Source organism: Ciconia boyciana, chromosome 17, assembly GCF_034638445.1.
Source record: "Ciconia boyciana chromosome 17, ASM3463844v1, whole genome shotgun sequence".
Taxonomy (NCBI): domain Eukaryota; kingdom Metazoa; phylum Chordata; class Aves; order Ciconiiformes; family Ciconiidae; genus Ciconia; species Ciconia boyciana.
Window position 1 is genome coordinate 5,725,319 of NC_132950.1, and position 16,476 is coordinate 5,741,794.

At 44.3% G+C, this 16,476-nt stretch overlaps 1 protein-coding gene across 4 annotated transcripts; it reads right to left on the bottom strand.

Moving 5' to 3' along the window:
* Positions 1-515: 515 nt before the first annotated feature.
* LIG3 (DNA ligase 3) lies at positions 516-16,355 on the bottom strand. Of its 4 annotated transcripts, XM_072882242.1 has the most exons (21): positions 16,215-16,349; positions 15,722-15,822; positions 15,244-15,625; positions 14,600-14,737; positions 13,421-13,618; positions 12,821-12,972; positions 11,734-11,900; positions 10,986-11,063; positions 10,707-10,875; positions 9,867-10,022; positions 9,276-9,407; positions 8,406-8,485; positions 7,852-7,939; positions 6,802-6,879; positions 6,407-6,530; positions 5,870-6,012; positions 4,940-5,014; positions 4,176-4,322; positions 2,927-3,101; positions 1,915-2,006; positions 516-1,071 (listed from the first exon to the last, which is right to left on the bottom strand). In XM_072882242.1, the coding sequence occupies exons 2-21, from the start codon at positions 15,800-15,802 to the stop codon at positions 838-840; spliced, it is 2,889 nt and encodes a 962-aa protein (XP_072738343.1). In that variant the 5' UTR covers positions 15,803-15,822; positions 16,215-16,349; the 3' UTR covers positions 516-837. The 4 variants fall into 4 exon arrangements, with proteins under 4 accessions (XP_072738343.1, XP_072738344.1, XP_072738341.1 ...); XM_072882243.1 differs by lacking the exon at positions 15,722-15,822 and having other exon boundaries at positions 16,215-16,355; XM_072882240.1 differs by having other exon boundaries at positions 15,244-15,822.
* Between the last annotated feature and the right edge of the window lie 121 nt (positions 16,356-16,476).

A 16,476-nucleotide genomic window follows, 5' to 3' on the forward strand; every position in this document is an offset into this window, starting at 1 on the left:
TATGAAGGGCACATTTGCAAAACAGTTAAAAAGGACCCCTATTTCTAAAACCTATCATCCTATTTCATTAATATTCAAGTACTTGGAATAGTTTTGAACAGCTTCAGAGAAGGAGGTCTAAAAGATCCAGATGGTAGAGTTCCTTTCTCAGCTTTTACATGTAGAAACATGAATAGCAGAACACATGAGCAACATAATCTAGAAAACAAACACTCCGAGAGGATGCTTCAATAATGCTACAGCAGTTGCTGTAATGGAAGCTTATTTGGTGTCCTAGTTTTATTATGAAACCTACGGCAGAGGTATAAACTGCTACTGGATACAGACCTGTGCTGTGAATGTTAAAAGACAGGAAAGAAAAGTCAAACCAGGAGGATGTGTGTCCTTCATGTAAATTGTAGCCATGCAGCAAAATTATCCTGGCAATACAGCCAATAGTTTCACATATTTGGTGGTCTGTTTTCCTGTCCAGGCAGAGAATAACCTTTGGAAAATAAGTCCTGACAGCAAAGGAGAAACAGCTTCTGTTTTATTTCTTTATCTATAAAAATACCCAAACTTTAAAAACCCAAGGAGGCTAAGCTAGCACCTAGACAAGGGCAGTGTTCTACATTGTGGGCAGAAAAATGGATTCAGCAGTGACATGTCTTCAGAGAGTTGTTTTAATTAATTCCATATGGTTGCTATGGATCTTTGTAACTACCTCTGATGGACTTGGGCATTTTATTTCTATCCATGTCTCCACAGAGGAACCTCACCATTTCTTCCACCTACCTAGTTCTCAGCTGTTTCCTTCAGGGAATTCTTGTGTCAAGACTGGTCAGCTGCCCCACATTGCTAGCATGGGGCTACCAGTCTCCGTTTCCGGATGCATTCCCAGATCCAGTTGGGAGACACACGCTTAGCATCAGGATTCTCATCAATGTCCCCTATAACATGTGTTGCTGAGGCCGTGTCAAACTCCGGCACAAGATCCCCATCGTATGCTATAAAGTACCGCCGGATCTTGTCAAAGTCCTTCACAGAGGGCGATAGGTAGAGCTTCACACCAGTGAATATGTCCAGCAGTGTCTGCATATTGTGAAAGAGGATGAGAAGCACAGGTTGGCAAAAACATTAGATCGGTCTAGAAAGCACAGTAAATTCTTTGAGGCATGAACGAGTCCATTCGCAGTTCCCGAGGTTATCATTCTAATCCCATGCCTAATAACTGTAAGTTGCTCTTTGGACTGCCATTAAATCATACGCAAGAGCAACACCCATACAGTTCCTCTGAAAGCCAGATGTTACAGCTGAACAGTGCTTCCCAGCTAAGGGGAATTATTACCCCATTATTCCTCTCAGTGATGATGCCGACATGGTCCAGTAAACACGATCTTAATGTCTTTGTCTTTACAAGCTAATGCTTCTTAGTTAAAGTAGGAGAACATAACCGCACTGGGAGGGGACCTGCTTTTACATCAAAATAGCTACTCCAGGCTTATCAGGAAATTGTAGCTCAGTGATTCTTAATCCACTCCTACAATTTGCTGCACAATGGGCTAGAAAGGACAGTTCTCTCCTTTTACAGCTCCCAACTCTTCCGTATGCAGCAGTCAGGAAGAGTAGCTGCTCAGCAAGCACACCACTTAGTGGAGCAGGACATTGTTGGTGGGTGAACACACAGTACTGGCCTTTAACATGACAAATCCAGTTATGCCAGCTCTGCAGACAGGAAAAGAGAGCTGCAGCCATCCACCTCCTTTACAAGGGGGCTTGTTGCTGCTATTTCTGCCTTTATATTTCATTTTAATTAGGGTGCTCCTATAGGAAGATTTCAAAGACTTTTCCAGATGGAAGCCAAAAGTGAACAGACAATTGAAACTGCCTCTGCTTCCTCCCACCCCAAAGTGGTTGCTGTCCAGCTGTCCGTACCTTTTTTCCATTGTCGTCCATCTCAGATGCTTTTCGCTTCTCCCCTCGTTTCTCCTCTGATTTTTGAGGGGATCCAATGACTGGTTTGCTTTCTAAAAACAAAAACTTGTCTCATTTGTGCTCTCTGTCCAGATACTGGTTGTGTATTAAAGTGGGGAGAGAAGAGTGAAGAGGGTAAAAGGCTTTCCCCCCCGTTCTGAAAAATCCATGAATCAGAATGTAACTAGTAAGACACATTTTTCTACTGCAAATGGCGCAGGGCATCTTCCTGCCCTCAGCTCCAGGATGTTGCTGTTCAACTTCCCTCCTTGCTGTCACCACACTGCCTTTTTGAAACTGCTCAGAAATTTGCTTCAAGTTACACCCCAGTGACAAAGCACTAGTGAAGCAAACTCATTTCACAGCTTTGCAATTTACTACCTGGAAATCCCCTCCATCCAGGTGCCCTATTATATGCATGAATTTCATCCAAATAAAATTAAATACTGGTTCATGGCCAAAAATGTCTAACCAAAGCGTATGTGACCTGCAGGAACAGGAGCAGCAGGTTTGCTCTTCAGACCAGTCTTATACAGTCTGCTAAGGACCTTTATCTAATAAGATTAAAGGCGACTGCAGTCCCAGAGAAATCCCTCCAAAGTAGTTTTGGTACTCACTATAACTGAGACTCTGCTAGGTTCAAGATATGCTAGGTTCTAAGCAGCATATAATCTCAGAGAGCTTTTATTGTCTAAATGAGTTGCCTAAGCACCAACCCGAACAGCATCATCAGTGCCGTTTCCATCTTCTCTCAATCCCAGCACACCTCAGAGCTGTGGCTATTCAATCCATGCTGTGAACAACACAGGCCAAACCAAGGGTCTAAACAGCTTTGCCCATTAACCCTGACGTGCACATGAAAGCTGCCATGGGATCTTCAAGCATCTGACAGAAGGCAAAGATCGAAAGCCAGCCTGCCCCAAACGCAGCGAACACACCCTGAGGTTCCTCTCCCTGGAAAGGGCCATCTTACCTTCTGGCTTCTGGGCTTTTGCAGGTGACTTGCTCGGGGGGGTTTTAATAGCGCTGTGTGGTGTGGAGGACCTGGAATTTCCCTCATTCTCTCCACTGCTGCCAGCCGTGGACTCATCTTCCTCCCCAGCAACAACACTGAAATCAGCCTTCTCTTTGGAGAGTTGGTACAGCTCCTGTCCCACCAGAAACAAAGCATTGCCTTTAGCCGCAGTGAAACCTCTGATACCAGACGCGAGCCGTAATGCATGTGCTCCTGTTTGTTTCCCCCCTGAAGTGTTTGCTCATATGCTTTTTCTTCCTGCACCTCTTTAGCCATTTTCCTGTCAACTTTGTTCAAGCTCTCTGCATTCCACCCAGCTGCTTGACATTAAGGGAAGCCATACCAGGAGGTACCAAGAGCCATATTCACATGATCTGCTACAGAGCGAGACAGACTAACTCTTCAGAGCCTGGCTCCCTAGCCTGAAAAATGAACAACACCCACTGCTCACTCAGGGAACAGTCTGTCTGAAGAGGGTATTTTACCTTTTTCTCCCCTACCTGCACAGGGAGCCAGAAAGACTGCTGGACAGCAGGTGGGCTGAATCACTCTCCTTGCTTCGATGGCATAACAAGCACTTACATCTGCTGCCAGTATCCCTGTAGGCAGTGTGAAGACAGCCCAAATGACAATAACTAGACTGAACAGAGCTCACCAACAGCTGACTTACTGCTGGGGATGGCAGCAAGCCAACAGGTTTCTATCAGTAAAGGAGGCGTAGAATCTGTGTGGGGTGGGTGCAGCCCCAGGGGTCCTGGCAATCTGCCATTTGGCCCCTGCGCACTGGAACTGGGCCAGGCACCCTCAGTCACTTCCCAGATGCCTCCCCCAATCTCAGCAATTAATGGGAGACCGAATGACCATAAACACTTAAGAGAATAAAGGTCACCTCTTTCAGGAAGGAAATTCCTCACCATGAAGGCTGTTACAAGAGCTGATACAACTAGCTGCCAGCACAGACCTTCCTGAAAGTGCGCAACACAACAGCTCAAGAGACTCGAGAGGCCCATGAAAGAATAAGATTCACATCAAAATAATCCAGCAAGCAGCCTGAGCCTAGAATAAAGGGAAACGTAACATGCCATCATAGGTACCAGTCAGCAGATATCTTCACTACACACCCTGCTATCCAAATTTGTCTTTTTAAATATAGGCTGTTGTCAGAACTTATTCTCGCACACGCTGCAGACATACTGCGTTAACTCACCTTAAGCTGCTGGAGGTTGGTGGCTGTCTTCCAGTCTTTGTCATCTCGAATGCGGGTGCAGCGAGGGAAGCGAATGGAGATCCCATCTGCAGTGTGGGCTTCAGCTTTAGAGAACTCAGCCCCTGTGATCTCCCACACTGGGGCTTTCTAAACACAGTATTGAGGAAGTCGCATCACATTCCTGTGTTCTCTCATGAACTAACTCTAATGCATCTGTGTTCCTCTACCTCTACAACAACCCCCCTCCCCACCACAGCACACAGAGTTCCATATATACGAACTGACCTTCTTGGTCACCTTAATTAGAAAAAATTATATTTTTTTCAGCAAGTCAGAGATCCTCAACTAATATATAATGCCAATTTCTAAATAACACCTCTTCTAATCAGACATACATGGCACAAAACATACTGATAAATTTTGTAAAACAATAGCAACTTTTGGGTTACAGTTGTGCTTCAACTGTTTTAAGTCAGATTTTTCATGCCCCAAATTTAAAGTAAGTTCACTTCTGGAAGGAATTTAGTGCACAAGAATATTTCCCAGAAGTGCTGCAGGTATGATTTCTTCATGAAGCTCTTAGCCTCAAATGCACCTGCAAGACTCAGAGATAAAAACTTGCTCTTAATTTCCTGTTCCAAGTATGAAGACTAATCTTGTAACAGAGACAATTTGTACACTTAAATGAAGTGTAGTAGATTGCTCTATCAGGGGGGAATGGAAAACTATGGAAAACAGAGTTAAATGACTGTGACAGCACTTACCTTCGGATCTGGGACAATGAAGTCTGGGTAGTAGATTTTGTTAATTTTCAGCCACCTTGGAATTTTACTAGGATCCTATTAATTAAAAGCACAAAACCAAAATGTTAGCACGTATGATGATATATGAACCTATTTCTACAAAAGAAGTTGCTGGAAGATAACCTAGAAGTAGATTAGCATAGAGGTATTACATGGCCCTTGTACGGATGAAACTTGCTTTAGCTGCATTGCAAGGTGCACTGGTCTGCAGCAGTTCCTCTGATCTAGAGAATCACAAAAATTAGCTGTAACAGCTCTCAATTACTGTCATTCTATATGTAAAACAGGAAAATTGTTGCTCCAATTGTGATTCATAGAAAACTACACATTTTTAAAGATTCTATAACCTTTATGCCAATGCCTTTCAGGATATCAAGTAAATATTAAAATTCAGCTGTTTATATGTCGCCTTGAAAAATAAGATTCCTCACCTAAACAAGTCACTCACAAAAAGTCTGAACTCCAACATGCCAGGTTGTTGGAGTTGTCTAGCCACAAGACAATAGTCTGACTCGGGCATTTCTCACCTGCAGCCCCATCTAGCGACTGTCTTCACCAATCTCAATATGCCCCAAAAAAATGGTACTTGCTCTGCTCTCCCCAAGAAAACTTTGTCTTAGCAGGAAACAGATGGTGCCTGGCTTCCCACTCAGTGTCCGAGTACAAATCTCAGGCAGCGACTCATCTTTGGGAGCTGGCTGCACCTACGTCTCATTTGTGTCAGAGCAGTTTATCTGCTTTAACTCTAATTGAGCCTCTGTTCATTCCCAGCAGAGCACTTTGATTCTGCATTTAGCCAGCACCTCAACTGTAGCTCAGCAGGAAGGCGGCTTTTATCAAGCCCTTTGCTGAGCATCCCTTTGATCGCCTCCATGCCAGAGCCCCTCTCACCTTGCTGATCTTCACCATATCCAGCTCTGTTTGCAGACGCGCCAAGGTAGCATCATCATGGCCACCAGAACACTTGGTCACAGTGCACCACTTCTCACTCTTGGGATCATAGCAGCCCATGAGGAAGATGGACATCATCCCACCTGAGGAGGGGAGAGCAGGGTGGTTCACATCTGCTACAGGACAAGCCACAGCTTTTCAAAAAGCAAAGTAATGAACCAAAACCCTTTTCCATCTTCAGGAGTTAAAGGGCTTTGGACTTGTGATGGCTTCACAGCATCAGCTCCCATATACAAAGCTGAACAGAGCACCTCTACGCTGCGTAAGAGCCCAGCCCAAGACCCAAGGCTTTGCTGGGCCAACTAACCCACAGTAAACTCACAGCCTGGCATGTGATGGGCTGCAGCAGACAGTCACTGCTACAGCCAGTCTCATTCTGGTAGGAGACCAAATGCTACAGGAGGCCTGGGATGGGGAAAAACTTGAGAGTTTTCTGAACTCACAGATCTCTGGCTTAAGCCAACTCCAGAGACTTACCTTTACTGCCTTGTCCATAGAAAGCTCCCAGCACCACCAGGTCCGCTGTGTCAGCCATTGCACCCTCATTTAGGTAGTCCTTTTTCACTTTCAGCCAGTGTCGTTTTCCTGGTTCATAATTACCCTGTGCAAAACAAGGCAAGAACCCCCAGTCTGAAATACCATCTGGTGGACAGCTGTCTCCTCAAATAGCCCTTGCTTTTATCCAGCTTAGCGGTACAAGAGCACAGCAGCGCTCAGATATACAAGGGGCAACTTGGATTGGATGTCAGCATCGACAAAAACCCAAAGATGTTTCAAGGATGCTCAGCCTTGTCTGCTTCATCCACAGACCTCTGTCTGTTGTTATTCCCCAGTTCCCAGCATACACCAGTGAAGAGTAAAGGTGAACCTGCCTTTATATCTTTCAACACCAGTCCTTCCAGTCCCTCACGGATGACTCGGGTGATCATATCTGCCAGATCTGAAGCTTTCTGAAAAGGACAGGAATCATGGTTAGCTCAAGACTGTCAGAGGGCTGTGGTCTTCAGGCTTTCTATTTGGAGCAGTGGCACACTAAAACCAAAGCAACTGCAGAGAGATGAACGGGCAATTTCATAAAAGTTTTCCAAGGAGAGTCCCATACGTGTTCTCTTTGCTGCACATCCAGTGACTAAGCTGAGAATATGCCCCAAGAGAAGGGTTCGCTAGTTAAAAAATACTCCTCGGAGACGAGGTAGCCACACTGACTGTGTGCTGAGTATGTCCCATACATACAAGATCAGAGTTTCCTCAGGCAGCAGTGCCTGCTTACTTCTCTAACTGCCTTGCGACCTATGCTCTTTTCTTCTTCCCAAAATGCTTTCTCTGCCCCAAATGTCCAAGCATTCTCCACCAAAACCAAGGTGCTACAGTAATCAGTAGCACTGGGGAAAAATAATGGGACATAGGACTTGTGCATAACAATCAAAGGAAAAACTGAGCATGCTGCTGTCTAAATGCAGTTTTTAGCACTCAGGATGTATCTGGGCTGTGTGGCACTTGAAGTTGCCAGTTTGGGAACTGGAAGCAGTCTAGCTCCCTTCAATCATACTTGAGTCTTCTCTACACAGCTCAGCATTGCACAGTACAGGCTAAGTTGCAACAGGCTTTAGCTCTCCTCCTAACAATGTCGAAGTTACAATGGCTACAAAATCATTAAGAAGCCAAAAAAAGAGATGAACAAGTTAAGACTCTACTGAAGTGGTTGTAGCCGAGACAAGATGGGAGCACAGGCATGGCCCTCTTGAACAACGCTAGCTCAAGAAGCCTTGCACACAGACCAGAAATAGAACCATTTTGGCAGGCAGGGAATCGCTGGATTTACAGCCTTAATCATAAAAAAGGCCATGCGGTAAAGGAGCAGTGAAGCGTCCAGAGTGCAATCTATGAGATCACCATGCATGCTATTGTAACATTGAACTCACTGTGACATGCTTCATCTCCGAGAAGAGGATCCGGTTGGGGATTTCAACCATGTTATCATGGAGAAACTTACGACGTTCACACAGAGGCCTGTTTACCAGGGTAAGTATAATTAAGGACAAGCAAGCAATTTCAACATGAAGTACCAGTCATGTGAACATTGAGAAAAGGTATTTAAATAATTAAATGGTTTTATCCTACAGAGTTCCAGAAAGGACAATCAATTCTTATTTCCTCCAGGAAGTTATAAAATAGAAGTTTTGTGTTAAAAGTGCATTTAGTTTCAGAGGACATAAGATGAGCTGGGTACTGAACCACACTGAGTTCAGCTGAAAAGCAGTTAATCCTGATATTTTGGAACTGCAGAGCAAGATGGAGCTCCATAGTGAAACTCCGTAGCACAGCAAGGATTCTCCCGTGCTGTCTTGATTTTACAGGGGTAGATGGCCAGTCTTAACAGCCAATGTGAACTGCTCCCTCTGCAGTGGTGGTGTATTCCAGAAAGTTCATGCTGGAAAACGTGTCAGGCTACTCTGACACTGTGCCAGATACACACCTGTCCATCAGGCTGATGTCATTGAAATAGATGCAGTCAAACACAAACAAGCAAACATTGGCATCTTGGAAAGCAGCTTTCTGAAAGACAATTCAAATCTATTAAAAGAAATCTGCTGTCATAGCAAGCAGCAACATGGAGTTTTAGAAAAATAACAGAAACAAAAGGATGTATTTTTATCTCCATAATCTTTCAGTTACAATAAGCTTAGGCTTATTCTAAAAGACAGAAGTATTCTGAGAATTAAGATTTAGACTGAATGTGTCAAAGCACAAACTAAGAAAATAAAACATGCTAATTTCCCAGTGACAGGGAAATAATGCCACAAATATTAATGACTTCAGGCAACATAACATCTGTCACTACTGCTGCAACAAAAAAACCAACAAGCATTCCAGAGACTTCAGATTAATGGCTACTTTAACTTAAAGCACTTACAATTTAATTTTCATTTTACCGGCCTCTTTTTCACCACCATTTAGTCTAGACATAAGCACTACATAATATTCACATGGACTAAATACTCCCTGCATCATTCTGGTCTTCCAATCTGCCATACACTGCTACAAGCAATGATAAGCAATAACAGAATTGCAAGATTTTCCAAGGGTTTTTTAGTATTTATCTTGAGCTGAAGTTTCCTTACTGTCCTGCTAGTGATCAGGTTAATATCAAATCTATTATATCAGAGCAGTACCTTTTCATTAATATCAGCCTTCTCAGGGATCTTATTTTTTCTCCACATGCTCTAGTAAGCACCAGATCTCCTAAATTATCCTGTGCTAATAGATCACATGCTAGCGCACTTAAGTCAGCAGAATAACAGCCTCCAACCACAACAAAGGATCTTTTTTTTTTTTTTTTTTTTACCTTGTGCACACCAAGAGTCCCAAAAGGAAGTGGCTTGCCAGTTTTGTTATCAATCAGAAGAACTTCCGAATCCAGGATCATACTTTGCCCACCAGGGAAAGCCTGGGGGATGAAGTCCTTAAAATGGGCTACCTTGGGAAACAAAGAAAAGAAAAATACATGTCTACTGGCTGAAGAGATGTTTTCTCCAGAAGCATGTCTGAGGCACATGTAGGCATATCTACAATAGCTTTATTTTCTACTGTGGTATAGACAGCACAGTCTACAAACAGAAAAATGAGTCTTGAACAAATATAACCAGGTCACGCAACTGGCCTCAAGCCTCCCCAAATGCATAAAGTGCATAAAGAGGACTCTAAGGCACATAGGTTAACTGTAGTTTCAAGCTCCTAATGTCCACCAAAACGAATTGATTACAATTCTATTAATCGTTGCTTTTCCAGATTCCGAGTACCTACACAAATTAGACAAAAAAGTCTACAACAGAAGGTATCCTCCCTGCCTATAGAAACTGTTGTGAAATTCAGTTGTGTTTACAGAGGAGGAAAGTAAATGCTGGCACAACAGAACAGACAGTTTATAGGTGCTTACTTTGTGAGGGAGGACAGGTTTGAGGCTTCTGCTGAAGTAGCTGAAATGATCTCCATTTTTATGGACCTGCACCCGCTCGCCATCGTATTTGATCTCTGCATACATGCCATTTGGGCACTTCTTCATGGCATACTCAATTGACTTGCAGGCTTCAGCCTTAGAAAGGTGGAGAGAGAAATTCCAAACAAACTCAGTTGATATATTTACAAATAAAGCTACCCTTACCTAATTTAATGAATGGGCTACCAATTCCTTTGTAGATCTTTCTGTCCAGGGTCTCTAATATCCAGTCCAAGTTTTTTCTTAATTAGTCATTTACTTAGCATCACCTGCATATGCCCAGATAATTATAGCTTTTCAGTGTTTATGTTCTCCAAATACTTAAAGGTGTACGTACTGTGCCTTTTGTAGGAGTGCGCTTAGCCCAGAAGTAAATATTTAACTCTGATTTGTTCAAACAAAACCTCAAACTTATTTGCATCTCTAATCCAATGAAAAGCTTATGCTATTTCCAGACAAAGGATCAACTTCTGGAATGACAGCAAACAAACAAACAAGAAAGTCACTTCTGGATGGAAAGCGAGTCAAGATTTTAGCTTCTGCAGTGTCACTGAAGCTGCAAGTACTGAGTACATTGAACACTGACTGGCCTCTTGGCAAAACCCACTTTTTATAAAGTGGCATTTAACATAAAAATCAGCGCTGCATGCTCTATTAGCTCGTACTATATGCAGTCACTTGTCCGCCTACTGATTCTTAAAGGTGAGGGTCTCAGAGTACATATGAGGACTCCACCTCTTGCTCGGCTGAAGGTTACCATTGCAGGGGAGCCAACATTACCAGCATGGGCTGAACCGGGGTCATCAGAGAGGCCTCCACACTGAGGGTTCGCTTCAGACCTGGCATCTTCTCAGCCTCCTGCTGGTTCTTCAGGACTCGCTCTACCACATCCTGGAGGTTGCGTGACGCTTTGAACGCCTCATAAGCATTGGGATCCAAAGCATCCAACCTTTAACAAATTGAGGAGGGAAACATGGATCAGTCTCAGGTCTGCTGCTCCTGGCTTATGAGGCTAATGCCCACTTCTGGTTTTATCTCACAATAAAAGGTAAGACTTACACATGCTTTGCTCCAGCGTTCATTTTCAAGTCATGCTTAATTAGCCTGATGATGCATTTCAGGTCATTGCCCGTACATCTGAAGTGCAAGAGAAGATTCAGATATGGCAGACATTTAACTGAACTACATTCCAGCTGAAATAAAGAACCTGATCCAGGCCCCTGTAAAAAAAAAGGTCCTCCCCTTCCATAGGGTTAAAACTCAAATGAGGATGTGTTACTAGCAACATCACAGAGGCACAAGAGGATATCCAAAAGGCTTTTTAGCATCTTTATGTTTGAGGCAGATTAATTCTGCCTCAGTGTTGACATACCTTCCAAAATTCACTTAACGCATCAAGAGTAAATGATAGTAACATCCTCGGCCTTAGATCAACCCCAACTGAGCCAGACCAAGAATCTTCAACATGTCTAAATGGCTTGAAGGCTTTTCCCAACATACCTAAGAACAGCAGCTTAATTAACAGCTAAGTACCATTAAGGTAGTTCTGCAAGCCACTTGTTTAGTACTGATTGAACAGTGTCTTGACAAGCAAGGATGAAATTCTCTGGCATGAACAGGAGCCATACATGTTCTCCATTGCTGGTCAGCAGTCAAGGTGTCTTAATCAAACACTAATAGCAGCTTACAGATGTTAAGTTCAGTCTCTGTGGCTTATGATTAGTTTTTCACCCATTCCAGCTTGTGATATGTAGATAACCACTCCTAGTTTTAGGGTAAACCTTCAGAGGCCGATTACTTTCCTTACCTGCGAGTGATATGTTGCAGCACACTTTGCTGGTCGTCTTCCTTAGTAAGCTTTGATAGCTGGATTAGGAATTCATCTACCTCTTGGATGGTCAGGAGACTTTTGGCTGCTGGAGGACAAGACTTGCTCTGTTCAAAGAAGAGGCGTATGGTCTCGGAAACATCTCCCTGTCTCCAAAAACAAAATAAGGGTGTGGATCAGAGCTATGGCTAGAGAATGGGGACGCCACTGGGGATTCAACATGGCTCCAATAAGTAGGATAAAGCATAGGAATGATGCTGGGATTGCATGAAGCAATTGGAATCAAACATTAGAAAAAAGCTGCCACGACACCGAATAAAGCTTCTCAGCTGTTTCACTTGCAAGAAAAGATTAAGTAAGAGTACCAGTATCATCTCATTGCTCTATTTTTCACTGCTGCAGTATCACGGACCCTTTATTTCCTCAGGATGAATCCACTTGCAAATCCAAGGATCTGAAACAGTCTAGTGATGTCACTAGAAGGCAGTATATACCAAGGTAATGAACAGAGGTGAAAGAATTAGCTTCATTATCTAATTCACTCATTTTCTCCATCTTGCAATAAATCAGGAGTGTGCATAGTCAATTACCAACTCCTGTGCACAGGAATTAAATGCACACATGTGAGCACTTGCAATTGTATGAGTGTAGCTTAACTGTATGAACCAACTTAAGGTCCCAGTAACAGATCTGTTAATTGAATCACAGTTTTTGATACGTGATGTTACAAAAAAGTAATATCAATCACGTACATAGGAATACGCTAGACAAAGCAGGTTAGACAAAGTGGATGCAGCCCAACTTGCTTGGATATTTTAGTCTTGCTTTCTAAAGTTTTGCAGGTGAATTCACATCTTGTTTTCTGTTCAAACATTATTTTCTAAATGTTTCAGATGGCAGAAAGTGCTATGAAAACTGCTAAAGCAAAAAAAAATAATCACCAACTCCCATTCTAACAGTCAAGCTAATAATCTTTCAAATAGGCGTAAAAAAAAAAAACATTACAGAATTTCCATACCAAGGGGACTGAACAGCAAAAATTAAGAGAACTGCTGTCTGTACTCACCTGTTCCAGGTCCCGGACCATTTCTTCTTGGCTGCAGTTAAAAATCCTACTAAACAGCTTTACAATCTGCTTATCGTTCAAGTTGTAAACAATTTTAATGACGCCTGGTAACAGCAGCTTAATGGTCAGGTATACATCACCATGAAAACCATCTGGAAAAAAAAGCACAGACCATTAGAAACTGTCACAATTTATCGTCATGTACAGGCTCTGGTTGTTTGTGCCCATTAGCGTGACCCTGGGAAAAAAAATCCCGCAGCTGGGGCTTCCTTTTTCCACCATGCTGTTCTGCTTCACAGGAAAGGAGATTTCTTAGGGGAAACACCCACAATTGTCCTCCAAATCTGATGTCAGCACTAAGTTTGGCAGCACCTACAAACATTCCCCGCAATCCTAGACTAAGATATTCTTATCCGAATTTGTTGTTTGGATAAACAGTTCACTTTGCAAACATTATCTCCATAGTTCAGAAACCATCACAGCACACAGCTTGGACTACACAGCAATCAGATTTTATTTCACCCTTGCTTTTGAAATAATACTTTGAGGTTGATTTTGAGAGGGCTTTCATATGCTGAGAATGCCAAGCAGGAATCATACCTCCTCCAGATCCCTTCTTCAGAAAGTCCTGGATGATCTGTGTTTTCACATTATAGCTAGGCTTTTCAGCAACCATCGCACAGAGCTTCCTGAACTCTCGCAGCAAGCAGTCTTTGTGCTTCGGATCACATTTTTTTGCAGATAGGCTAGCCTTGTGGGAAGAGTTTGCAGAGACATCTTCTGAATTCTTTGGCTTGGCTGCATCAAAGACATAAGAAGTTGCTTTTTTAACAAGTAGAATATGGTGCAAATTTTGAAGTTGAAGCCACCTCTGTTTGGCAAGCTGAAAAGAACAATCCCAGTATGCTGGCAAAGCTTCAGAACTGAATAATGATGTGTGCTATGGCAAAATTTGTGACTTTACATGTTAATTATAATTAAAAAAAATTTAAACTATTTTTTCATTAGTTTTGCTCTTCACAGTACACCAGAATTTTCTAGACCTTAATTCTACCAGACAAGTATGATTAAACTTCGGTGAAAAGGAATTCCTGCTGACAGATGCTTCTGTTTTATTCCTACTTTATAGGCCTTTGCCCTTCACAGCAAGGTAATTTCTAAATCCTAAGATAATTTCTAAAATGGGGAAAAAATGTCCCCATCCCCTCTTCTCTCATAATACTAACACTCCTACTCATCTCTTTGGCCGTGTATGTGGCAACACGTGCTCTGGGTGGTTCAGAGCTACACATCTGTGTCAGGTCAGTCCGTGCTCACACACTGTCCTGCTGGCAGCTGTTTCTCAGGACAAGCTGCTGACGAGTAACAGGTTTCCATTCCATGAACACTGCAACTGGGAATCACTCACAACCAATTTTTTACAGATTTTGAGCTCCACATGGGATCTCTTTAGTCTATACCTTCACAGTTTGATTGAAACTGGCCAACGGACTAAGGCAGTAGTGGAGTCAGCCTGACAATGTGGGTTACTGCATAAACTTTTGTTTCCTTGCGAATACTAGAAACTCAAACATCAGTTCTTTCAAGACTGACAGCCTAAGAAATCACTAACAATTTTTGGGAAACCAGATTTTTAAAAAGTAATTAAAACTAAACCATTTTATTAAAACGAAACCATCTTCTATAGATAAAAAACTACTGATCTGAGCCAAGTTAAAACACCTCTGACGCTGATATTAGAAGAGAAGGATTTCCCAGAATCAGTTTCTTAAGTCCTACCTGTGAAGCCAGAGAACTTCTTTGGCGATGGACTGATAAGAGCTAATGGATCTTTTGTAGTTATTTGTCCTGTGGCAGTGAGCTTAGCTTGAACTATCACTTTTTTCTTCGGTGTACTTGCAGCCTTGGAATTAGCTTCTGTAAAACAGCAAGGTTCAAACCAGCAGTCAGAAATAATCTCATACATCCCTCAACATTTTATGTCACATATACTGCAACAAACAAGTCTTAAAAGAACTGGGGATGGAGGAGAAAAAAAACAAAGGAACATTTTTCAGATATCAAAAGTTAAAAGACTACATCATTTACTAAAGATCATGGGAAAAAAGCTGAAAATGGAAAATAACTGATACTTCCTCCTGGGATTTATCTGCCCGCATCTGCACGTGAATTAAATCACCTAGATCTTCTCCATAATCAGTTGTGACAAATGAATTAAGAAGTGCTATTGTAGAAGTAACTACTTCTTCCCTTTCCTACAGGGCTGAGACACAGATTTGAGCAGCGTTACCCACTTTGCCACCAGGTCATACTAATACCTCAGTGAGGACTTCGTGGTAAAGGCACGGCTGCATGGCAATCAGTGGCATACCCTGAAAATGAGTAAAGTAGAAAAGTCACCCAGGTGCTGCCTTGTGTCTCACCTGAGATGTGCTTGTTGATTAATTCTTTCTCCCCATCTTGTAGCTCTTCCCACCCTTCCAAGTCTGTGATGTCTTCAATTTTCTTGGTGGTGGCCCGGGCCTTCTCTAGCTTCTCAAACATGCACTTCACATGGTACCACTCCTTCATGTCCCCGCCAGACTCCGTGAAAGGATTAGGAACAATCTTTCCAATGCGCACCACTCCTTTCACAATCTTCTCCTTGCACTTTTTACAGCCTGCCGTGCCACGCTTGGCATAGTCTACGCAATACCTCTGCTCTGCCATGTCCTCTGCAGCTGTGCAGGCTTGGCGAAGCCAAGTGTGCAAAAGCAGGGAGAAACGGAAAGCCCCAGCACCACCACCCTCGTTTCTGCCTGCGGACTGGAAAGATACACTCCTTAACAGCAGTTGGTACCAGTAATTGGGGCTGGCCCCGGGGAGGCCAACACAACAAAGGTAGAGTCTTGGCAAGGAGACCTGTGTATGGGGGGAGAGAAGTCCTGTGCCCCTGCCGAGTGCCCGGGCAGCCTGTGATAGTGTCCTGCTGCCTGCGGGCATCCAGCCTGCTCCGGCGTGTGCTGCAACCGAGAGAGGAGACACTGAGTCACCCCCGGCCGCCTGTGGGCCCTGTGCATTATGCCCGGTGTGGGACGTGGGGCCTCTCGGAGCCCTCAGCCCTCACCCCTGTCTTCCAGGCCTGCCCCACAGCTGCCTCCCCATCTGGGACCCAGCCCCCAACGGCCTCCATCACCCCCTGAGCCTGCCCCATAGGCCCCGATCCTCCACACGCTCGCACCACAGCCCCCTCCTCACCCTCTGGCCCTCAGCCGCTTCTCCCCTCACACGCGAGCCCCGGCCCGCCCGCCCGCCCCACGGCCGCTTTCCCGCCCTGCCCAACCGCAGCCTCCCGCCGCTCCAGGCCCCAGGCCCCCGCCGTGCCCATCGCCGACCACGGAGGTGAAGGGCTCACCGAGATCCTCACGGCGCCGCCATCCCGCCCTCACCTCCGGCCGGCGGCCGCGACACCCTCCAGCCCTCGCTTTAGGCCGGAGCCGCCGCCACCGCCGTGCCTTTAGAGGCGGCCCGCAGGCTTCCGTAGAGCATAGCGCATGCGCGCTGCGCCGCGTCCCTCCTCTTCCGCCCGAAAGTGGCGCGCAGGTCGTGCGCGTGCGTGAGGCGCCGTTGCAGGCGGTTGTCCCCGCCCGCGCGGGGCTGGCCCCGCCCCCGAGCGC